The following is a 24178-nucleotide window of genomic DNA, read 5'->3' on the forward strand; positions in this document are numbered from 1 at the left end:
CGACCCTCATGTGCAAGATGAAGCAGTAGAAAAATTAATGAATGGATGTAACCAACCTGAACAGAAGCAGAGGGTTGTTCTTATTACTGCGTCTTGTTTTTTTCCTCTGTTGCTTTCAGAGTGTTGCAGAATTGGAACAGAAGTGGCAGAATGAGGTGGAGGAGGCTCAGCAGGGGAAGCTGGAGAACAACACTCCTTTCTTTCATGACTACCACTTCTTTGAGGTATCCTTCACCAAAATCCATACCATAAACATAAACACCAAACACACTTTTTCTGAAAGTGTTACATAACCAGTGACTATTCCTTGTTGTTTTTGTAACAGAACAAAATCAAAGAGCTGGAACTTCTCTGCTCCTTAAAGGAGATTCCAATCGATTTCAGTGACTTGGAAAATGTCGTCCTTGCATTGAGGCAAGTTATATTTTTAGTTATATATATTTTTGGATCGTGCACGTGATTGTTAAATTCATCACGTGCACGATCTCAGTCGCTTCTCTAACGCGGTGGATCTGTGCCGGCCTGCAGGGAGAAGTTCTTTCAGGAGGTGAACAGCACGCACACGAGGAGCAGCACGCCGCTCGCCAAAACTAAGACCCTGGTGAAAAGTCTGATGAACCGCACCGAGCTGCTGCTCCACGTGACCATAGCACCACACTGCAGGAGCCTGACCACCACGCCTGCTGGAACACCAGGTCCAGGTACACGTGGTCTACTCGCATGTTAGAGAATAAAGCCTTCGATTAATCAGAGACAGAGACGTTGACATTTAATGAAAGGAATTTAAGGATCTTTCTAGGTTTATTTTGGTGGGGGTTTTATTTTCGGGGTTCCCATGGCCATGAAAGTCCTGGAAAAGTTATGAAATACTAATAATAAAAAAAAATTTTAAGGCCTGGAAATGGTAAGGAATTTGGTGAATGTTTTTGGAAAAGTACTGAATGAGGGACGGCTACAGCTGATGTCATTCACTCACCAGATTTCAACAACTTTCCTCTCTGTTCCTTAAGATGTGCATCAGTGAAATTAAAGCATATGAGTGGGTGCTAATAATGAGGCTCTTAGTGTAGTATGTAATTACTATGTAATTCTGAGTTTACTGTGGGTGGAGACAAAGATATTCCATTTCAAATTCCATGCTGCAGTTTTGCTACACAGCCACAGTCATAGGGCTAGTGCATTCAGTACTGTGCCCTGTCTTGCTCTGTGGGCCAACCTTTGTTAAACTGCTTAAATAAAGTCATGGAAATGGGGTAAAAATGTGTGTGAACCCTGATCATTATTATTATTATCATAATTATTATTATTATTATTATTGTTAATAAGACGTTAGTGATGGGAAAACGAGTTAGATTTTCACTTAAATGGTTCTCATTTTTCTGCATCAGCCTCTAAGTCGGTGTCCGATGCCAAGACGATGATCCCGCTGGTGAAGCAGCCGGTCTTCCTGCGCAGCATGTCCGCGCCGTCCGACTTGGAGATGATTGCAAATCAAGATTTGGAGTTTACACACGCGGCACAAAGGTCTGTTGATATGAGAGTGAAAATCAGAGGAGAATAAACACACAAAAAAATGGGAGAATTTAATTTCTTAACCGCTGTGTGTGTTTTTTTTTATTGTAGGAGGCGGCACCACCCGACCAGTCATCGCAGCAGCTCATTCACTCTGCTACAGTCTCTGACCATCGAGGACAGTCGAGACAAGCCCACGTACAGCGTGCTGCTGGGACAACTCTTTGCCTTCATCGGGACGACGCTCGATCAAGCTGTAGGTTAAATTCTACATCTGAGAAGAGAAAAGTTCAGAATGGGGCTCTCCTCGTCTGATCAGCCCGGTGACTCTGCTCTGACGAGATATTTTTAAACCCTCCTGTAGGTGTCGAGCAGCAGTTTCCTGTCTGCCGCGCAGACCCGCTGGAGGCGAGGCAGCACACGGAAGCAGGCGTTGGTCCACATGAGGGAGTTGCTCACTGCCGCGGTTAGAGTGGGCGGGGTCACGCACTTGGTAGGGCCAGTCACGATGGTCCTGCAGGGCGGCCCGAGGTAAGAGGATCTATGTTTTACATCAAAAAAATAAATAAATGAAGGAATGGTGCTGTGTTTACGGTGTTTGATCGTCTGGCTCTTCTCTCAACTTCATCTGTGCAGGATTGAGGAGCTGACCTGTGGTGGAATGGTCGAGCAGGTGCAGGAGGCCTTCGGGGAGACCATGACCTCTGTCGTGTCACTGTGTGCTCGCTATCCCATCGCTTGTGCCAACAGTATCGGCTTGCTTTGCACGATCCCCTACACCAGGCAAGAGAAGCCATCCTGAACTATTGATTATTATTATTATAATAATTATTCCTGTTCCAGCACGACTGTACGCTGAGTTTGCTGACCCTCGTTTGTTGTCCGGGCTGCTTGCAGGAGCGAGGAGCAGTGCCTGGTTCGCAGTGGCCTCGTTCAGCTCATGGACAGTCTGTGCAGTCTGAGCGGTCAGAGGGAATGCAGCTCTAATGAGAAGCAGACCAAAAAGCAGAAGGTGGCCACGATGGCCTGGGCAGCTTTCCAGGTGTTGGCAAACCGATGCATCGAGTGGGAGAAAGTGGAAGGTCAGGAAAGTTTTGGTTTTTTTTTTACTCTGTGATCATTAGAGCTGTCACGGTAGTGACCTTTTTACTTAGTGTGCAGTGCAGTATGTAGCGTAATTAGACATGTGTATAAGTGTATTATTAAAATCCCAGCCAACACGACAGAATATTGTAGATTTAACCACATCGCCACCTCCTCCCACTCCCTCAGATCCTCCTCACACCCCATCTCTGTACTCACTCCCACCAGAACTCTGACTCTCTTCCCCTCTTCAAATCCAGACTCAAACACACCTGCACATAATAGCTTACTCTGTGTAATTTCACGACTCCATTTTGTGTTTACTGTGTCATCCTGTTGTCTGTTGTTTTACTGTTCTTATAAGAAGTGCCCTTATCATAAATAAAATGCATTATCATTATTATTAGATAAAAATCCCTTTAAACCCACATTAAAGCAGTCAAATCTAAGCAGAATTCACTGATGAACTTAATGATGATATGGAGAAAAGTGCAGAGAAATACAGACGGCAACAATAAAGCTGAACAAAAGGATTATTTTACACAACTATGACTAAAATGCAGGAAAACGCATCGAGGAATGTTCACTGCTAATCGTTTACTTTGCGGTAACTCTGCTTTTACTTCTCGTTCAAAGGTGGCTCTACAGACGCGGTGCACTCCGGTCTGGCCCGGCAGGTGTCCAGCCTGCTGACCAATCACCTGGCCAGAGCCACCGAGTGCTGTGGCAATCAGGCAGCGGGGAACGACGCCTTACAGGATGTCCTCAGTCTGCTCAACGACCTCAGCAGGTGAAGCTTTATGTCACGTACTGTATGTATGTGAATGAATGAATGTATGATTATAGACTTGAATGAGCTGAAGTGAATTCTCACTGTCACACAGGTGATTGTTAGCCTTCATTTATGTTGATGGCAAAAGTTACCTTTACATTCATGAGGAAACAACAACATCACTGGCATTTATGAGTAGAATACAATTTCAAACTCACCCTTAACGACAATTGGTTCTTCTCAATTAACTCTTGTTAAACTTCGTAACCACGAATAACTATTTACACAATCCTCCCGTGTTCGTATTAATGTGCTTTAATGGCCTGTGTGATGCATTCAAGGTCCTGTCGAAAATAGTAAACATCATCTAAACAGAAACCGTTTTTATCACATATTTTTACCTGTTATACATTTATTTGTCTAATGTTTACACCATTTTTATCAACAATAATGATGATGATTAATGATTGAACAAGTGACAATAAGATTTTATCAATTTAAATGGATAATTCCACCAAATTTAAAGTAAATAAAGTAGTAATAGTTATTTATAAATAGTTTCCATGCTTTGTTACAAAATGTCAAAACAATAATTGAATAAATGTTCTGTGTTTGGTGTTTTCGTGTTGCAGGAGCCACATAGGTAAAGCCATCCTCAGTCAGCCAGCGTGCGTTTCAAAGCTCTTGTCTCTGCTGCTGGATCAGCGTCCCTCGCCAAAGCTGGTCCTCATCATCCTGCAGCTGTGCAGAGCGGCTCTGCCTCTCATGAGCGTAGAGGACTGTGGAAACGTGGCCCTGCCCTCGTGGAGCTACTCCATCAACACGCTGGACGCCGAGCAACAAGACGCCACTGACCCCGCCTCGCGTATCGCTGCCTTACTGTTGGCCAAACTAGCAGACTACGTCGTACCAGGTTTGCCATTTTTCAAGTTAATTTCTCTTACTGATTCCTAGTAAATGAATAATAAATGTCCTTTTTTTTTTTTTCTTTTTTTTTCATTTAACCAGGCTGCCAGACACTGCTCTCCCCGAGCTCCTCTGAGCCGGACACCTGTCTGACCCGAGCCGGCTCCAAGGGGGCGCTGAAGTCTGACGAAATCGGGGAGGAGGGAGAGGCTGTCGACGGCAAGCTGTCGATCTTCATCCACAAGAGAGAGGACCAGTCTTCTCATGAGGTTCTACAACCACTGCTCAGGTAAGATTTCCTCCTAGTGTTGTTGTTTTTACTTCACAGGAATCAGCTCAGTGTCTCAGATCACATTCAGGTCTCGTTCGTGTGTGGAAATAAGTTGAGCATGAATCAGATATGTGCATTTGCATCTGCCATCAAAGTGGACATGTATTCCCCCTGTCAACGTGACGGTCCTTAAACATAAGATATGGCGAAAGGACGTAAACACACATATACATAATCTATGATCACATGTCTCCCTTTCAACTGGTATAATGGAGGATGAATCAGATAGAGGTAACATATCTGGTGTCTTCTTCCATCTTCTCTGAAAAGCAGCAGCTCAGAGGGACGTCCCTTTCGACTGGGCACGGGAGCAAACATGGAGAAGGTGGTGAAGATGGACAGAGACATGACGAAGGTAAGCGTCGAGTTAGTGGACTTCATGTGTGTTTGTGGAAGTCATGACATGTACAAGGTTCCTTGAATGCATCTTGAAGCTGCTCGTCTCAGCTCAACACGCTGTACACAGGTGGTGAAATTTACCAGGGTCTTTGAATGCATCTCGTTAGTTGCTTCTGTTAGTGAGTTTAGAAAGGCAACTTCAACATATCCTGTTGTTACTATTATATCCCACTACACTGAGAAAAATACACCAAAAACAGGCACTGCTTTGCTATGTAGGATATTATGGTTCTCCTCTTCGTGTGTGTGTGTGTGTGGGATCCAGTGTCTTGTTCTGTACCAAAGAGATAACGTGTCCAACAGGGTTTCTACAAGCTTGACAGTTAGGTCATGTGGCATCCTTGCAAAATTACTTTAGTTTTCTCCATTCCCAAAAAGGTACACCCTGTGTAAAAATGAATAGTTCTGTTTCATTATTTTATGACAAGACACTGAGGTAAAGACCTTGTCTCCTACTGGTCCTCACTGGTCCTGATTGAAAACACAAACCCAAAAGGAGCTTCTTCTTTTCTCTTTTTTTCTGACCTCCATCCTCTTTGAATCCGTTCCCCAGAGTGGAAGCTGTGAGGTGATCACAGAGGAGGCGTCTGCCGCCCTGAGGAAAGCCAACAAGTGGGCCCAGTCCGGTCTGATCGTGAGCGTCGGTCCACCTGTGGAGACTCTGGTCCAGGAGGCCGCTGGAGGCATCACCACTGGCGACAAGAAGAAGACGGCACAGACTGCGGTGTGCCGTGACAGGAACGCTGACCTGGCCAGGTAATGTACAGCAGAAATACAAGTATAATGTTTCACTCCTGGGTATATTAATGTCAGAGATGTAGGAATAACATACCATTTGATTGGATTTTGCACAAAATAATACAAAGATAGAAAAATAAACTGTTCAATTTATGTTACAAACTTGACTAGGGATAACTAACTAATGATTTTATTACTTATTTTCTCAATTAATTGATCACAAAAACATCAGGAAACATCAATCAGTGTTTCCCGAACCTGAAAATAATGATGCTCTCGAATGTCTGATTTTGTCTGCAAACCAAAATTATTCAGTTTTAAAGATTTAATGAGAAAATATTGAATAAAATTGTATTTTCTGTGGGGGTTGGGATTCATGAAAACTTGGCAGTTAAACCAGGGTTTAGCTTTTTTTGAAACGTGTGCATGTGACACACGTGGATCTTAACTGTTTGTAACGTCTGAAATAGGTCGGACCCGGTCAGGCCGTTCATCAGCGGCCATGTTGCCAACAGTATGGCCGCTGAGGTCATCGCTCTTCTGCACAGTCTGCTCACCGCTCCCGAGTCCAACACTGCCCAGATCTGGACCAGCACCGCTGAAAAGGTAAGCAATGATCACCTTCCTTACTTTCACTGTTCGGGATTAAACTTGCTGCTGAAGACTCATCAGATGATGACCCTTCTTCTAGGTTCTGTCCCGGGCGCTGATGTTCATCCCTCAGCTGGGAAAGTACGCGGAGAGTATTCTGGAAAACGGCAGCAGCAGCGGCAGGAAGCTGGCCAAACTGCAGGCCATCGGCAGACAGGCGGTCGCTGCCCTCTGTGCCCTCGGAGGCTTCAAAGAAACCATCAAGATCGGCTCTGAGGTCCAGGTGAGTTCTGGACAATAAAGTTCTGCCAGTCCTGCCGGGATTTCACTTAAAATCCTGAGAGGTCCAGTCAGTCATGTTTCCTGTTTGCTCTGATTTGCAGGTGGTGGGTAAAGGTGTGCTGGGCAGTGTGGGCGTGGTCATGTCCATCAATGAGCAGGAGGGCATCGCGACAGTCAAGTTTCCTTCCTGCGAGTACAGGAGAGCCTGTAAAGCCTCGGACATCCTGACGGTGCCCATTTCACGCCTCTGCACTCCCAGATCTGAGGTCAGAATCCTCACATACAAACATAAGTTCTTATTTTATTGGGGAAAAAAACTAAACTTTGTCTTTGCACCAACAGGCTCTGCCTCTTTACAAGCTGTCCATCACGGAGAAGGTGGTACAGGCCGTGCAGTCCATGCTTCTGCCACAGGAGGGCAGTCTCTCCATTCACACCTCTCTACCAGCGACAGGAGACGGGTCCAGCCCGGTCATGGCTGCAGTTCGCTTGTTGGCTGAAATCAGAACCAGGTCAGTAAAAATAGTATACTTTCTGTCAACCTTCACAGAACTAGATGAGCATTCCTATTATGACATAACACGTCAATTAGGGCTGGAACAATCAATGAATCTGTCAGTTTTTCTTTGATTACTTAACTATTGCTACAATCGGTACGGTTTGTTTTATTTCTGGAATTTTTCAGCTTGTTTAATGTGAATATCAACTTTTTTTTGCTTCATATAACAAAAAAATCATTAAATTTGAATAATTTTAGTTCTCACGAAATTTACCGACTGTAAAAATGTCAATAAAAAGCAGCAAAAGCTTTTAGCTGAGTCATGTGGGTGTTTTTATTGGACAAAAATGTTTGTAATACAATTATGTCTTGAAATGCAGCTTTAAAAAGGTCTAAAATGGCTCCGTAGATACTTGAGTTTATGATATTGTATCAGACGTGAAGAGGTGTTATCATGCCGTCTTTCAATGAAACCACAGATGGGATAAATATCTGGATTTGTGTGTTTTCCCCAGAGCGTGTCTGGTGATGGCTCAGCTCCTTGAAGACAGCTCCTTCTGTGAAGAGTTCATTCAGCAGTGTCCTGCTGCTGTCGAGGTTCTTAACCTGGTTGCTCAGGAATGCAGTCCTGGTGAGTGTTTATATATTTATTTGAGCTTCAAAACTTCTCCCAACGCTCTTGGCAGCAGATAATAAACGTATTATTATTATTATTATTATTATCTGTGAAGTTTGTCAGTCATTAAAGTGTACACATACTTGAGCGACGTGTGGGTCGTGTGACAGGGTTTGCGTGCTCTTGTGCAGGAGAGCGTCTCGGCATGGTCGAGGCTCAGTGTGAGAGAGTGAGGATGTTGTACCGGGACTGTGCTCGACCGCCGCCTCCACCACTGCAGACAGACAGACGCCAGGTGAGTTACCAACTGTTTGTGTGTCGTTCTTAATCACAGAAACCCAGCACATCAAACACGAGGTGGTGAAAATCACTGGTTTGGTTGTCAGAAAAAGAAAAACTCAAACTCTCATACGATCCAAAGACTTCATTTTTTGTAACGTATTATCTCCTTGTGTCTCCCGCTGCTTCAGCCTAAGGAGATCACGTGGTGTCCGTCCAGAGTGTTCCCTCCGGTCCGTGCCTGCATGTTCTCGTCCCGCCTGACGTCCGTCACCTTCCTGGCTGATCCGAGTGCTGGAGGAGGTCTTCCCCGAGGCACGTTCATCTACGCCACCTCCGCTGTGCCAATCCAGGTACACACACACACACACACACACACACACGTCCACCCTATTTCTGTTTGTTTGACCTTCCACTGACTTTGTCCTTGTTCCCCTCAGGCACCGTCTTTTTACTGGGAGATAGAAATCGTCTCCTATGGAGACACCGAAGAAGACAGCGGTCCCATCGTGTCCTTTGGTTTTGCCACCGAGGCAGAGAAAAGAGACGGAGCGTGGACCAACCCTGTCGGCACCTGCCTGTTTCACAAGTACGTTTTCAGATATTTACATGAGACACACATTCAGTTAAGTTTTCTCTGAAAATTTTAGATGATGAGTATCATGGTTTTAAAGTAGAAACAAGTGTAATACTTGCAAATATTATAAATGTAATGGTTAAAAGATTAATAGAAAAACAAACATGGGGAGGCAAATAAAGGTGCCTTCTTTTTCATTGTAGTCATTTTCATCACCACTTGGATGAATAAGAAACAAAAAGACAAGCAAATACTTACAGTTAAGTATCAAAAGACAAGAGGAGGAAGCCCTTTTTTAGAATAGGAGGTGGAGTGGGAGGTCCTACAAGCCTGTGTACTTCCTGGAGGAAAAGTTTCAAAAATATGTCGATTTGTTTACGTTAGTATTTTGAATGATGCACCAGGTTAGAGAGACCCATACATTTTGCAGCATTAGCTCTGTGAAAAAAACAAGCAGAATGTGTATGGACACTGAAATATCTCCAAAAACTGTATAGAATCTGGATGTTGTGAATATGAATCAGATCATTTCAAGAAAACAGCAGCAATAATCGGCCTAAAAGCTTTGTTTTGAGTTGTTCCATCTCTGTGCGTCTGTCTCCTGTCTGTCTGTGTTAATGTGCGTGTGTGTGTGTGTGTGTGTGTGTGTCAGTAACGGCAGGGCAGTGCATTACAACGGCTCCAGTCTGCTGCAGTGGAAAAGTGTCCGGCTGGACGTGGCTCTACTTCCCGGTGAGTGGAAGACAGACCAGATTATCCGTCTCCTGTTTTTAATCGACTGTCTGTGACGTTTTATTGAGTCGACACTATGGAGATTTTAAAGGTGCAATGTGTAACATTAGTATGTTTCTGTAACTATATTCCGCTTTTTCTTTTGGCAAGAGTGACACTTGAGGACCTATTTAAAGTATTTAATGTAAAGTTTACATGTTATCTTTATTCATCAGCTGCTTTTTCAATAAAAGTGTTTATATATCTTGTTATAAATACATCATTAGCATTTGTCTGTGAAAACCTAGGTGACGTTGCTGGAATAGGTTGGGAACGTTCTGAGGGAACTCCTCCGCCGCCCGGTCAGGCCCCAAAGGGCAGGGTCTACTTTACTTACTGTGGTCAGCGGCTCGGTCCCATTCTGGAGGACGTCGCTGGTGGAATGTGGCCCCTGGTGCACATTCAAAAGAAGGTTGGTTTGTTCTGACAGAAAACTAAAAAAAAGGACAACCTTTAAATACAAATTTTCTTTGTCTAAATGATCTTTTTTTTTGTTATTCTAGAACTCAAAGATTCGCGCCAACTTCGGGAACCGACCTTTTGCGTACGCGGAGGGCCAAGCTCACAGAAACGCCGCTGACCTGTGCATTGACCTTGCAGAGGAAATCAGTGCTAATTTTGAAGCGCTGCCCTTTGCTATGGCGTCGGACAGCGACAACGACGCGGGCGCGAGTGTGACGTCGGACTCCGGTTCCCACGGACCCCCGTGTCGCATCGCCGCAGTTGCTGTTGCCCAGCAACGTATGTTTATCCTCTCTGTGTTAAACCAAAATATACAATCTTTGACATTTTCTTTAAAGGTTTGTAGCCTGTGCTACGTTTAAATCCTGTTCCTGTTCTCACAGAGTACAACAGTGACCTGTCGTGCCATTATAAGGTGGAGCTGAGCTACGAGAACTTCGTCACCTCTGGGCCCGAAGCTCATCCTCCGCCCATCGCTGACGATGAGAGTGACGACGAGGATGATGACGATGTACCGAGGGTGAGTGACTCAAACTCATTTCAGGAGTTTGAAATGTCTTTGCATGTTTGTATAAAATGTAATCATGTCTTCTGGTTTGTGTTGGACATCAGGAGGACCACTACGCCCTGCTGGTCAAGGCCTGGGAGACCAAAGTGTTCCCTACCATCCGTAGAAGGTTCCGTAACGAGGCTGAGAGGAAATCTGGCCTGGACCAAATCAAAGGAGCTCTGCAGCTTGGTAAAGAATAAAATATCAATTCATTGTTTAAAACTTAAGACAAGTTAAATAACAATGTTTGCAAATAACAACATTTAACATCAAATAAAATCACAACCTGGTTTAATAAATGAAAGACGCTGTGTTTCTATGGAAACAGGAATGGTGGACATCGCGAGACAGACGGTGGAGTTCCTGTACGAAGAGAACGGTGGTATTCCCCGAGACCTTTACCTCCCGACCATCGAGGATATCAAGGACGAGGCCAACAAGTTCACCATCGACAAAGTCCGCAAAGGTACAAAGCTCACCTTCCCGAGCTGAAGACGCTGACAGTCAGGCTTTTATCGCGTGTACAGACGCTAACTCTGACCTCAGGTATCAAACGTACAGAGCTGAATTGAAGTCTTTGCTTTATCCTCTCACTCAGGTTTGACGGTGGTGATCCGCTGCCCTGACAGCAACAACACCAACAGCACGACAGGGGGAACGGCTCTGCCCAAGTTCGCCATCCGGGGCATGTTGAAGACGTTTGGTTTGCACGGAGTGGTGCTGGATGTTGACTCTGTAAGTCGAATATTTAAATGTCTCTAACCCACCATTACAAAACCATTCTTTTTCTGTTTGTCTTGTATTTTAACAAGGAAACATGGAAGTCATGCTTTTGATTGTGTGTGTGTGTGTATTTTTGCAGGTGAATGAACTTGTGCAGGTGGAGACGTACCTGCGCAGCGAGGGTGTGCTGGTGAGATACTGGTATCCCATAGAGATGCTGGAGCGCCCCCCTGCTGGGTCTCGACGCACCGCAGCGAACGGCTTAGTCTCGCTGGACAGCAGTAACATCCAGATTCACAGGTAATGCAGACTTAATAAGTGTTGACCGCGGGCTCTTCTTCCTGCTCCTGTGTCACTGACAGTGTCACGTCTTGTTTTCCCTGCTCTGCCTCAGGGAACTGCTTCGCTGTGAGAGTGCGCTGGCTCGGTTGTACTGCCGCATGGCCTTGCTCAACATCTTTGCCCCCAAGAGTCCGCACACCTTCACTCGTCTCTTCCACATACCTGCTGTGCGGGACATCACCCTGGAGCACCTGCAGCTTCTGTCCAATCAGCTGCTGGCCCCGCCCCTTCCTGGTATTCTATTCAAACCAAATTTTCTCAGAAGCCATTACCCTAAAAAGATGTTTTTCTTCTGTTCCCTGTTTCTAAACTGACTGTTCTGGTGTTGTTCCCCCTGCAGATGGCACTATTAGTTCTAGTTCTATCCTGCTGGCTCAGTCACTGCTTCATAACCTCCAGGGCCAAAGCTGCTCCCCCACAGACCTGTTCTACCAGGGCAATGCTCAGCCCATCAGGGAATGGTTGACCGTCGCCATCACCCGTGCCTTGCATCAAGGAGAGGAAAGTTTACTCGAGCTCACCAAGCAAATCTGCTGTTTCTTGCAGGTCAGCTCTCGTCTTCCAGTACTTGGTTTAATCCACTAATGTCTTTAGTAAAAGCTGCTTAACTTATTAAAAAAAAATTATTTGTGGGAAATGTCGACAGAATGCACCGGAGCAGTTTACATCTGAGGAGTTTCCCGTCACGGAGTCAAAGGTGAGCATGGACGTCAGCTTTCCCGGCGCCGCGTTTGTGATCGTGTCCTGCAAGGAGGGTCAGCTCGGCTGCCGCAAAGAGTGAGTGACTTTGCTGTACGCAGGTTCATTTGACGTTCATTTCATAAACATCCATTTTTAAAACATTTCCTTTCCGCTCCGTCAGCTCCAGCCTGTACAAGGCTCCCTGGGCTCGAGTCATGGTTTACGGTCTGGGTCACAAAGTTCGTAGGAACGGGCAGCTGAATCTGATGGAGGCTGTGTGTTACCCTCTGGATGCTTCTCCCACCAACACAGGCCTTACCCCGCCTCCCACCACCAATCAATATCCTTCTGTGATCATACCCACTGATAAAGTTCACATCAAACTGGGTGAGTAACTCTCAGTTCAGTCTCACTTTTCAACCTTTCTTAAAAAACAGTTAAAAAAATTGTTTTGATTATCTTGATGTTGCAGGGGTGTCGCCCCCTCCTGGTGCTGTGCTGGTGCTGCATTCCTTGCCGCTCGAGTATCCTCTGGCCATGGCGTTTGCTGAGCAGCTGCTGACGTGGAAGTTGTGCGACGCCAGTGAGCGGACGGAGGACGAGCTGGACACCGTGCCCTCGTCTGTGCTGTTGCAGGTCGTTGAACTACTAGGTAGGTGCTGGTATCCCCTTTTGGTGGAATATAGACACTCAAAATCACATGATTTACTAACTGTGATTAAAGCAGTGATCTGAATCAGATACTGTATCTCTGAATCCTAAAATATCAGTTTTCTCTGTCTGCGTTGTTGTTTCAGGTGGTTTGCTGTGGTCCACTGACTTGGCTCCCTCCATCAAAGAACTCACCTTTCACTTGTTGGCGGAGGTTTTGCGGAAGATTCACCACCTGGAGCAGCGGAAGAGTCCGGCAGGCCTCTCCAGCTCCATCGCTCTGCTGCTGAACCCCTGCCTCGCGGTGCTCATGGCCCTGCAAACCGAACTGCGCAAACTCTACGACCGGGAGACTCAGGGATGGTCGGTGGGAGGAGCCGGAGGAGGCGGTTCATCTTCGGGAGGCATCGCTTTGGCTCTGGGGGCCGAGCAGAGTCGCTTTTCCACCTACTTCCACGCTCTTATGGAGGCGTGTCTCGCCGTGGCAGAGGTGACGCTTCCTCTCAACGTTAGCGGCAGCTCAGTGGGAGCGCTGTCCTCCACCAGCGCCCCCAACCTTAGCGACTCCTCCTCGTCCTCGTCATCGTCCCCAGGCCAGACGCCGCAGAGCCCCAGTCTGCTGTCCAAGCGCAAGAAGGTGAAGATGAAGAGGGAGAGAGCGGCAGCCGCGGTGGCGGCGGCGGTCTCTGGGAAACGGGGAAGTGTCGGCAGTGGTGCGCGGCTGTCGGAGAGCGACAGCGCCCTCCTGAACATGGCGGGCAGTAAACCTGAGGACATGCTCTGGTTCCACCGCTGCCTCACTCTCCTCATGATCCTGCGACACCTCGCAAACAAGGACCCGCAAGGTTTGAGTGTGACCAGTGATGCAGTGACGGACGCCTGCCAGGCTCTGGTGGGTCCCACCGCCCACAGTCGCCTGCTGGTGCTCTCAGGTATCCCCACGCATCTGGAGGAGAGCGTTGTCCGGAACGCCATCCGCAGGGCCTGCAACGGCCACGGAGGGCTATTCAAAGATGAGATCTTCATCCCTCTGCAGGAAGAGGACCCGAAGAAGCCCAAAGCTGGAGCTGGGGTTTCTAGCCCTCAGGATGGAAAAGCGGGGCCTGAACCTGAGCGTCCTTTCCCCAACAACGGAGGTCCCGAGAGTCCCGACAGTTCCAGCAGCGTGACTCCAGCGCTGAGCGTGAGCGCTTCCGCGTCGACTAGCCAGACCTCTATCTGCAGCTCCTCTCAGGGAGTCTCCCGCACTGGCAGCGAACTCTCAGTCGATCAGGAGATGTTGGCAGTCCCTCCCCTCGCCCCTGCTGCTGCGGGCTCGGCCGTCGCTTCCCCGCAGACTGTGTCTAGTCAGGAGAGTCTGGACACGTCCCTGTGTAGCACAGGAAGCCTGGGGAGTCTTGGCAGCTTGGGGGAGCCTCTGGACAGTGCAGATACGCCGTCCATGTCAGACGGGGGCTCTGTGCACACAGTCACCTCATTGGAGAGCAACGCAGTTACGGCAAGACCCATCAAGGGCTACGCCGTCATTGAGGTGGGTCAATTAGGAACTTATCAATTAGAGGTCGACTGATCGAACAATTTACAAGCTGGCATCAGCAGACCCTTACTTTCAAACCTGTGGAGGCTCGGAAAATAGATCACTCTCTCAAGGATAATCTAGTGTTTAAACACTGTCCTCTGTTGAATCAATTGAATGTAGAAAGTACAGACATCCAACGTATACGCCACTGCGTCATTTCGTTCCCTTCACCGCACACTCTGTAAATATGACTTGTTTAACCACCTGGTAAACTTTAGCAAAGATGGCTGAGGTTTCAACAGACATGGTTGCTCACACAAATTATGGGTCACTATGGGCTAAATTAGTGTTTACATGATTTCTTCTCACAGTGATTAACCAAAACAACAGTTTAAAGACTCACGTGACATGAACCGGTGCAAACCCCTGCTGCATCTGTTCATGAGAGCTAATGAGAGTCCACATTTATTTGAAGGTGCATTCATGGAACCTATTAAATTTTAATACTTACTCACACACATGCAGTCCACTGACTTAAACCCTGCTCATGATGCATTCAAGGAACTTTCATGCTGTCCCCTAAACTCTTTCTGCTGCTGCCACCTTAGTGTAATAGATGCACAACTAAAATTGACCCTTAATTTTTTTGTATTTCTTTTTTGTGCAGAAGTAAAAATTCTTGTCTGTCTTTTGTAAATATCAGGTTCGTTCTCGGGCCAAAGTGGAAAAGATCCGCGCTAGTCTCTTCAACAGCAGCGATCTGATTGGTCTGTCCAGTCTGGAAGGTGAAGAGGAGCTAATGGAGTTGACCAATGAGGAGATCCTCACGGCCTCCAGTGTAAACCAAAGCCTGTTTGACACGCAGGGAAGCTCCGCCCTTGAAGACTACTTCCTGGACAAATCAGTCAGAAGTCGGTGTTTGATGCTGTTTATATGTTTTCTCTTTTAAAACAAGTGTTTTAGGCTGAAAAATCTCACCCGGACTCTTTGTCTCTAGGTGACAAACTCGTGCCTGGAGCGCGAGACGTGCTCATGGACATCTTTAAGAGCTGCGTGCACTCGGAACAGATGCTGAGTCTCACGCCAGCGAAGCCGGTGAAAGTGTCGGACATTTACCTCAGCAAAGAGCAGATCAACTCGCAGACGCCGGGGAACCTCCTGCATACGTTCTTCACCAATGTTCGACCTCCCAAGAAAGTGCTCGAAGACCAACTTACCCAGGTGTGTTAAAACAGTGGTTTCCAGTAGAGTTTCCCACTTTTTTATTATTTTAAGGCCAAAACCACAATGTAAACTAGTACGAATTGGCGCGTTTTTTGCCCCGACGAGCACATCTTTGCGTACTATAGTGAATTAGTAAACAGATTATTCATTAAATTCATTCATTCAAATTCATTAAAACGTTTCGTACATGTTTTTTTAAACATATGCACATCAATCTTGACTAAAAGGTTGGGAAAATTCAACACATTTCTGGGCTTTATGTGGGTCCTGACTGAGTGAGTACAGACTCATTTAAGCATGTCACAGTAATTTGTATATTCTTTCAGATTCTAAGGAAGTACGGTACACCCAAGCCCAATAAGAACAAGTACAGCAAGGCCGGCAAAGAGCAGCATCAAGGCAAAGTAGTGAGCACCAAGAGGCCCATCACCAAACCTGTCACCAAGGAAAAGTCTGTGCTCAACAGTGTCAGGTGAGTCTTTTACCACATTAATGAAGCGGCTGCTGAGTGTGTTTAAAGTTTAAAATAAGTTAATTAAGTGTTTTCTGTGGCTATGAATCCTCATTGATTTTGCAATTATTCTGCTAATTTGCGTGATCCGGGCATGAATGAGTTAGGGGTGTTTTAACTCTCTGGTCTCTTGCCTCTATCTACCAGGACGGCGCTAAGTGAGAAGAAGACGGTCCTGAAACCTAAATCTCCAGAGAAATCCAGACCTGATGAGAAAGACGTGGAAAAATCTCCGGCTAAGAAAACCGAAGGTTGGTACAAAATCACACCCAAAACACAACTACACACAGCACTGAAGGTTTATTAACAGTGGAGGTTAATGTAGTGTGTTTTTAAAATGTTTTGATCAATTCATCAAGCTTTTATGAATCCACTGCATGTGTATTTGCATTATATTAAAGGTCCATTGTGTAAAATATGGGTGAATCCTTTTTTTCATTTGGCTAAAATTGAAGATAAAATAGCCATATTTAATATGTCTATGAATGAGCAATGACCATATTGTATGAATTGATTTTTATTATTATTATTATTGTTATCCCCAAATGAGCAGTATATATGTATATATAACATATCTACATATGTTCTACACCTCATCACACATTTTTTTTTTCTTTTTTCTTCAGTCCCAGAGGAGAAGTTCCTGACGCTGGAAGGTTTCCATAAATTTGCCATTGACCGTGCGAAACAGGACATCCGCAGTGTCTGGAGGGCAATCTTAGCCTGTGGCTTTGACCTCCACTTTGACAGGTGAGAAAACATTTGACCTTATTTAAGTTGATGTATTTTAATGCATTACAAAACACCCACTAGGTGGTGCCAAAGCTCCGCAGAAGTCCGAAAGCCTCTTTGATATTTAGGGTCCACCTACACCAGGGGTGTCCAAAAATGTTTTTAACGAGGGCCATATTTTAACAGTACCATTAACATACAAATGCAGTGTTTTATAAAAATTTTATTTTCATTAAATTAAATTTTTTTCCATCATATTTCATTTAAGTCCTTATTTGTTCACCGTTTGTGCTCATTCTTGCACATAAAAAAAAAAAAAGAAAAATGTTCCCTTATATAATCAACCTTAATTTAAACTTTAAAACAGCTGCTATAGGAGTTCAGATTCTTATGTTTAAGAAAAAAAACTAGAGCACTTTTCAAAATAAAATGTGCCTTCCTTGGTCGAAAAATAAAACGATACAAAAGGCAAACCAGTAAAACAACAAAAACAGAAAGTGAATATAAAAATTCAGTCATTTTGAAACTGAAACATATTTTGCTCCCCTCGTGTTTACAGGAGGGAGTTTAACAGCTGTTCAGAACGATACTAAATCTCACATACATAAACAGTTTAGAGGTAAAACTACAGGACAAACATGTTCCCGTAACCGAGAATTTCCCAGCATTTTGTGTAGACTGGCGACACGGAGACTGTCCTGTGACCAACTCTAAGAAACATGTTCCCGTTTCCGAGAATTAACAGCATTTTGTGACGGGCGACGCAGAAACTGTCTTGTGAGAAATTCTTATGTGGGCACGTCGGCACGTGAGAAGCAAAACAGGGATTGTTCTGTTAAGCATGAGAGTGAAATCTAAAAGCAGTTCCAAATGTTGGACGATTAACAGTAAAGAGTAAAGCTGGGCGCTGTGGCTTATAAATAATTACTTGGATATTTTTAAGCTAAATCCTGATATATGAGCTATATCAGGATATAAATATGAATCTTTTGAGATGTTGAGAGTGATACTATACTATAAATACGCTCTAAAATAAAAAGAAATCCACTCTTTATGTTCTGTATTACATGATCATAAAATACACTTATAACCTTTTGTTTCAGATTATGTCTGGTTTATTTCTTTGACTTTTTAATGTTAAATAAAGGATATTTACGTGTGTTTGAAACAAGGAAATTCTGCTTTAACACAAATAATTAGGCTTCAGTTAAAGACGTGTAAAGTTACTTTTTTTTTTAATATATAATTTATTCGTATTAAATAAATTGCCGACTGTTATAATTTAAACAAGCTTTCTGTTTTTTCAGCTTCTTTTAAAACGTGAATATATTCAGGTTTCTTCATCATTAAAACTGAAAACTCGAGAGCATCATCATTTTTCGAGGTTTGGGAAAACGCCGATCAATAGTTTCTGACATTTTGTGGACCAAACAAAAATCGAGGTCGGTCAATCAGTTATGAAAAGAATTGTTAGTTGCAGCTCTACTTACGATGTGACCATATTCAAAACCATAAACCATATCATGTCTCATGTCACGATAAAGTGTGTCGCATTGAAACATGGAGGTTGAAAATAATAACGGCCCGAGGGTTGAATCTTGTGGGACACCAAATCTAGTTCAAACCCAGTCTCTGGGAATAACTGTGTTGGACACTCTGTCTTTTTTGATCCATTCCAACTTTAAAAACAATGAAACAGTAAAAAAAAAAAAAATCAAACTCAAACTGAGTTAAACTCCAAAGAGAAAAAAAAAGTGTTTTAAGAGAGGACGTAAAAAAAAAAGGAAGTGAGTCGACCTGCATGTGAACTCATTCCGCAGTTTGGCAGCAGTGACTGAAAATACGCAGTCTCAGCTTCCTCTTTGTTTGAGGGACGACGAACAAAGACTGAGCTGCCGACCAGAGAGAGTGTGAGGAAGCAGATACTGTGGGGCAACACCATGAAGACATTAATAAAAACAAATGAAAGAATTTTTAAAATCAACCCAGAAACGAACCAGGGGTCAGTGAAGTGTCGCTAAAATTCAGCCGAGCGGCGGCGTTTTGAACCAACTGTAGTGGAGCGGGTGAGCGACGTCTGGCTGAGCCCAGTAACACATTTTTGGGATAAGGAGATAAGTAGGAGTGAGTGCTCTGTATGTAACTTCTTCTTTTTAAAACAGATGCACCTGTATCGACACACGTCACGCTCAGAAGGCTTCCAGGAAGTGGGGTTTGGAAATGGACGTGGCTTTGGTCCAGTACATCAACAGGCTGTGTCGTCACCTGGCCATCACGCCGGCCAGACTCCACCCACACGAAGTTTACCTGGACCCCGGTGACGCTGCCGATCCTCGCGTGGCCTGTCTGCTCAGTAAGAACCCCCGTTCACACAGTCCAGTCCAACTTTATTTATCAAGCACTTTATAAAGCAAACAACAACAGCTGAACATCAGAGATAAATAAAACAAATTGACACTTAATCAAATTGACCTAAAATGACAATTTCCATTGTGAGGTCAACTGGATGAGTCATTCAGGCCATAACTAGAGTTTTGCAACTTCATTAACCATCATCCGGCTTCATGGGCATGTACAGCTGTGTGTCATCAGCGTTACAGCAAAAATGTGGGTTGTGATTTTTCTGATAAAATTGTCTAAAAGAAGCATTAGGTCAAGAAAGTGAAAAGAGATTCTGATTTTAATTTTTAATTTTGATTTTAATTTTCATACATTTTATGGACCAAACAACTCATTGATTAATCGTAATCAAAAGATAAATTTTATATAAAAATTGATCGTTGCAGCACTAGTCAGTTAATAGGTTCAAAAGACTGTTTAAAACAAGCTCCTATTATTTTATGATGGAATTATTTATCAAATGTTTTATTTGAACACAATGTATTATTTTTAGTTAAGTAAAGTTCTATGCACTAGTTTTTTTTAATGGTGTGTGTCTCATGTTTTAGTGTGTGTGCGTGTATATATTTATTTACACATATATGTATATTATGGTAATATATGTATTATTTTTTCAGACGTGCCGGCCGAGAGTCTCCGTCTGCGCTTTGCTCTCCTGCAGTCGCTCAACAACACTCTGGAGAGTTTCTTCCTGCCGCTCGTCGAGCTCAGACAAACTCACACCTATGAGAACAGCATTGCAGCACTGCTGTGCGAGGCCAAAGGTCAGTGCGGGACCAGAGGACTGAGCCAAGTCACGTTAATGCCTTTAAGGAAAACATCAAATACTTTATATGTAAACATACTGTATGTAAATGATGCACAATCGTGACTTTTAGTGGTTGAAATGGTTACTGCAACCCCCAAATCAAGCTGGCAAGAAAAAAACAGTAGCAGTAAACGTGGCAAATTTCTTTCATATAACCCTTTAAATTAAGATATCTGAACTCAATTGAAAGCACCTGACTCTGATCTTCTTCTCTTTTTTTTTTTTGTCTAATCCTTACAGGTCTAATCTTCTACGACACTAAGGTGACCGTGATGAACAGAGTCCTGAATGCCACAGTGCAGCGCACAGCCGACCACGCCGCTCCAGAGATTACACTGGACCCTCTGGAGATTGTAGGAGGTCGGGATTCTCGCTTTGCTCACTTTCGTTTTCCGATTGGTGTCACGTGTACTCGTACTCATACTTCTCTGTACTTCTGTGGCGTTTGTGCCCTCAGGTGAGATCAGATCATCGGAGAACACGTACTTCTGCCAGGCAGCGCGACAGCTGTCCTGCGTGCCGTCGTCGCAGCTCTGTGTGAAGCTGGCGAGCGGAGGAGACCCGACCTACGCCTTCAACATCCGCTTCACTGGAGAGGAAGTTCATGGCACAAGTTAGTTTCTCTTTGACATCTCTTTTGTCTGCACCGCCTAGATCCTGATTCATGCACATTGTGTCCTCAGCCTTGACATGAGAGCAAAGTATCATCTCTGTCGCTTGACCAAACTGACGTGCAGCGGAGTATAAATCATGCCATGACTCTAGATTAGATTTATTTTTTCCATTTTCCCCAACCTCACTGTACATTTGATGGATCTGCATCTTCAGGTGGTTCCTTCAGACACTTCCTATGGCAGGTGTGTAAGGAGTTACAGAGCTCTGCTCTCTCACTGCTGCTCCCCTGCCCCAGTGCTGCAGCCAACCGTAACAAGGTAACTAACACACACACACACACACACACACCTTTGGTTCTTGAAAATATATTATGCCATGTTGGGGTGGGTCCAAATATGGGTTTTGGTGATGTATCGTTCCTCGAGCAAAACGGTAATCAATTAACCAGGGCAAAAGAGACGCTCTAAAGTAAACAGTCCATGTGGCTTGGCTACTTCATGTCTCCTTGTGGTGGCGCTGCTGCTCAAATTAACGAGGGAAACTTGGGGGAAGTGACCTGGCTAAAGAAGAAGAGGGAGTTTACGGCGGGATAATGGTGGAGAAAGCTACGTTAAGAGATGCTCCGTCCACGTACAATACATAGACTTAATGACCTTTGTTCTACAGATATCGTGATGTATCGCTATATGATTGTTCTGCAATATATTGATTATCACAGAATTGTTGTATTGATGTTATTGGTATCACCGACCATGTATCGTGTGTCAGCCTTCAACACCACTTTCTTCTGGGGTTCCTCAAGGCTCGATTTTGGGCCCCATCCTCTTTGTTACCTCTTTTGCAAAAGATCACAAAGAACATATAATCTTTAATAAATGGAATAAGTGACATGACATGAAATGAAATGAGAGACAAAGATTTTATTGTTTTTGTACCCCGACTGGGTTTTCATTCATTTACCACCAAACATCTCTTGGTGGTAAATGATTTGTTTACCAATGCAAGATAAAATGTAGCTTGGGATAGACTGGATTTAAAAATCGTATAATCTGATAATAAAAATATATAAACACAATAAATAGTGCGGCATTTATTAACCATATTAATCGCTCTATAGGGGAATGTGGATTCTGTAGCCCAGGAGTCGCAGGTACCTGCAGAATAAGGACCGAGAGAAAGAACTGTCACATAATACACTGAGATTTACTGTACACGATGAGGAAGTGGGTGTGGGAGACTCGCTCTCTAGCAGCAGAAGTTCATGTTTTTTTCCTGTCCGCAGAAAAAAGAGGAAGCCTTTTCAGTTTTACTTTAAATAGAGAGTTGGGCAGAATGACGTTATTATGGAGAAACTCCTCTGTTATTGACTTCTGATTTATGATGACTCATGGTTTGGTTTTGTGCCTCTCTCCTCAGGGGAAGTACATCCTGACCCCGTGTCCTATCAGCTATGCAGAGGAGCAGTTGTTGCACTTCTTCGGGCAGCTCCTGGGCATCGCCATCCGCGCCGACGTGCCTCTCCCGCTGGACCTTTTAGGCTCGTTCTGGAAAGGTCTGGCCGGCGAGGCCCTGGACCCGGATCAGGACCTGCAGGAGGCCGACGTCCTCACGCACAACTACATCAAAAAGTTTGATAATGTAAGGCAGTGTCACTGATCATAGGAATATAGATTTAAAGTTTGTTGAAGGACTAAGAAAAGAAATAGCACTTTTAAATCAGATTCTCAAAGACCCGGTCACTGGAGATTTGGGGTTTGCCAAATACTTGCAGTTCATCTTAAAAGTCATAAGTTGTTGCAGAAAGGACAGTCAAAATATAGACAGGAGCTTTGTCATGATTTATAAATAAGAATTTGAGGTGTAAGGCTCGTCAGCGCGTCACTCTTTCTGCTCCTTTTAACAGGATGACGCTATAATCGCTATATTCATTGTACTCTGTTTTTCTGTCCATGCATGAAGCAGAACAGTAATAATATGTGTCTTTGTGTCTATGTGTCAAAGTTAAAAATCTCCCAAACACTTGATATAAAATGAATCATAACTTTGACTCATAAGACGACAAAAAACGACCTATAGACACACCCCCAGGGTGTCCATATAAGGAGTTCCCTATTATTCCTATTATAAAATGAGTCACTATATGTGGTCATTTTAAATATGGATCATTAAATACAAATATGAAGAACATTTCTGATGTGTCGACAATCGTTTTACAATTAAATCGTTTATAATCTGGACTGTAATGGCACCAAGTTGTGAGAAACCTAGAGATTCCCTCTCCTATCACCTTTTTCACCTTGTGTCATCACGAATACATTGATTATGTTATATACTGTATATATCTTTGACCCTGCAGGTGGCTGATGAGGCAGAGCTGGAGGCTCTGTGTGCCGAGATCTGCTCCCAGCATCACTCAGGAGAGAGTCCAGACTCTCCCAGCCGCCCCAGCTGCACCTTCACCTACACCACCATGACCGGCGAGGAGGTGGAGCTCTGTCAGGGAGGACGCAGCCTCACCGTCGGGTACGAGAAACCTCACTGGACTACGTTGTTCTCTCCAGTAATGAGCTCAGGTTTCCTCATCAAATTGTTGTGTTTTCCAAGCTGGGAGAACAAGGACGTGTACGCGCGGGCGGTGCGGAGCCTTCGTCTCAGGGAGCTGCAGAACGTGGAGTGTATGGCGGCGGTGCGAGCGGGACTGGCCTCCATCATTCCCCTGCAGCTGCTCACCATGCTCAGCCCCCTGGAGATGGAGCTGCGCACGTGCGGCTTGCCTTACATCAACCTGGAGTTCCTCAAGGTAAAGCTTCTTCAATCTCTTTCATATGACATTAAAAACATACGGTGTTCGATGTAGACAAGGGTTTCGTGCATTCTGTGTTTATTGTTGTAGCCACACACTGTTAAGAGTTGGACAAAATTTCTCAATACATCATTTATTTACTCTGACGATGGTTGAATGTCCAGGACCAGAAGAGCTTAGGGCTCTAGAAGGATCCTGCGACATGCGACATTTGCATGCTTCTGTGAAAGGTTTCAGTCGTCGTGTGTAACCCCGCCCCCTCCGTGTGCAGGCTCACACCATGTATCAGGTTGGTCTGATGGAGACGGACCAGCACATCGAGTTCTTCTGGACTGCACTGGAGATGTTCACTCAAGAGGAACTCTGCAAGTTCATCAAGTTCGCGTGCAACCAGGAGCGCATCCCGTTCACCTGCCCATGCAAGGACGGCGGGCCCGACACTGCCCACGTTCCCCCGTACCCCATGAAGATAGCGCCCCCTGATGGAGCTGCAGGTAATGGCTAAAAAAGCCTCTCACGTAAATGAAGCCTCTATGAGATGTTTTTAAATAAAAAATGAATTTTTTGGCAGAAGAACGGCAAGAGAAGTTGGACGACCCAAAACAAAAAAATCGTCATCTCTCATTTCATTTACATTTCACGAAACTTAACTCCATCCAAGATTTAATGTCATTTATTCCATTTATTAAAGATTACATGTTCTTTGTGATCTTTTGCAAAAGAGATAACAAAGAGGATGGGGCCCAAAATCGAGCCTTGAGGAACCCCACAGGAAAGTGGCGCTTAAGGCTAAAACAATTA

General features: G+C 44.6%; 1 protein-coding gene across 1 annotated transcript in view; it reads left to right on the forward strand.

Moving 5' to 3' along the window:
- Window positions 1-24178, forward strand: part of LOC131463471 (probable E3 ubiquitin-protein ligase HECTD4) — a 45884-nt gene that overhangs the window by 18663 nt on the left and 3043 nt on the right. The window contains exons 27-75 of the mRNA XM_058635201.1: window positions 120-224; window positions 326-418; window positions 533-701; window positions 1389-1524; window positions 1624-1768; window positions 1877-2043; window positions 2149-2295; window positions 2410-2594; window positions 3232-3385; window positions 4000-4280; window positions 4376-4562; window positions 4878-4959; window positions 5557-5759; window positions 6212-6347; window positions 6433-6615; window positions 6716-6880; window positions 6957-7126; window positions 7629-7744; window positions 7921-8024; window positions 8200-8361; window positions 8449-8597; window positions 9238-9317; window positions 9605-9768; window positions 9860-10097; window positions 10202-10338; window positions 10431-10557; window positions 10697-10834; window positions 10967-11103; window positions 11231-11391; window positions 11486-11667; window positions 11774-11979; window positions 12080-12210; window positions 12296-12501; window positions 12587-12766; window positions 12912-14296; window positions 14988-15195; window positions 15282-15505; window positions 15835-15980; window positions 16167-16270; window positions 16646-16769; window positions 18914-19104; window positions 19769-19915; window positions 20200-20319; window positions 20417-20572; window positions 20788-20891; window positions 21991-22212; window positions 22931-23097; window positions 23179-23374; window positions 23649-23871. Of these exons, the coding sequence (XP_058491184.1) occupies window positions 120-224; window positions 326-418; window positions 533-701; window positions 1389-1524; window positions 1624-1768; window positions 1877-2043; window positions 2149-2295; window positions 2410-2594; window positions 3232-3385; window positions 4000-4280; window positions 4376-4562; window positions 4878-4959; window positions 5557-5759; window positions 6212-6347; window positions 6433-6615; window positions 6716-6880; window positions 6957-7126; window positions 7629-7744; window positions 7921-8024; window positions 8200-8361; window positions 8449-8597; window positions 9238-9317; window positions 9605-9768; window positions 9860-10097; window positions 10202-10338; window positions 10431-10557; window positions 10697-10834; window positions 10967-11103; window positions 11231-11391; window positions 11486-11667; window positions 11774-11979; window positions 12080-12210; window positions 12296-12501; window positions 12587-12766; window positions 12912-14296; window positions 14988-15195; window positions 15282-15505; window positions 15835-15980; window positions 16167-16270; window positions 16646-16769; window positions 18914-19104; window positions 19769-19915; window positions 20200-20319; window positions 20417-20572; window positions 20788-20891; window positions 21991-22212; window positions 22931-23097; window positions 23179-23374; window positions 23649-23871 (9043 nt within the window). The remainder of the gene's footprint in view (window positions 1-119; window positions 225-325; window positions 419-532; window positions 702-1388; window positions 1525-1623; window positions 1769-1876; window positions 2044-2148; window positions 2296-2409; window positions 2595-3231; window positions 3386-3999; window positions 4281-4375; window positions 4563-4877; window positions 4960-5556; window positions 5760-6211; window positions 6348-6432; window positions 6616-6715; window positions 6881-6956; window positions 7127-7628; window positions 7745-7920; window positions 8025-8199; window positions 8362-8448; window positions 8598-9237; window positions 9318-9604; window positions 9769-9859; window positions 10098-10201; window positions 10339-10430; window positions 10558-10696; window positions 10835-10966; window positions 11104-11230; window positions 11392-11485; window positions 11668-11773; window positions 11980-12079; window positions 12211-12295; window positions 12502-12586; window positions 12767-12911; window positions 14297-14987; window positions 15196-15281; window positions 15506-15834; window positions 15981-16166; window positions 16271-16645; window positions 16770-18913; window positions 19105-19768; window positions 19916-20199; window positions 20320-20416; window positions 20573-20787; window positions 20892-21990; window positions 22213-22930; window positions 23098-23178; window positions 23375-23648; window positions 23872-24178) is intronic.

This window comes from Solea solea, chromosome 8 (assembly GCF_958295425.1).
Source record: "Solea solea chromosome 8, fSolSol10.1, whole genome shotgun sequence".
NCBI classification, from domain to species: domain Eukaryota; kingdom Metazoa; phylum Chordata; class Actinopteri; order Pleuronectiformes; family Soleidae; genus Solea; species Solea solea.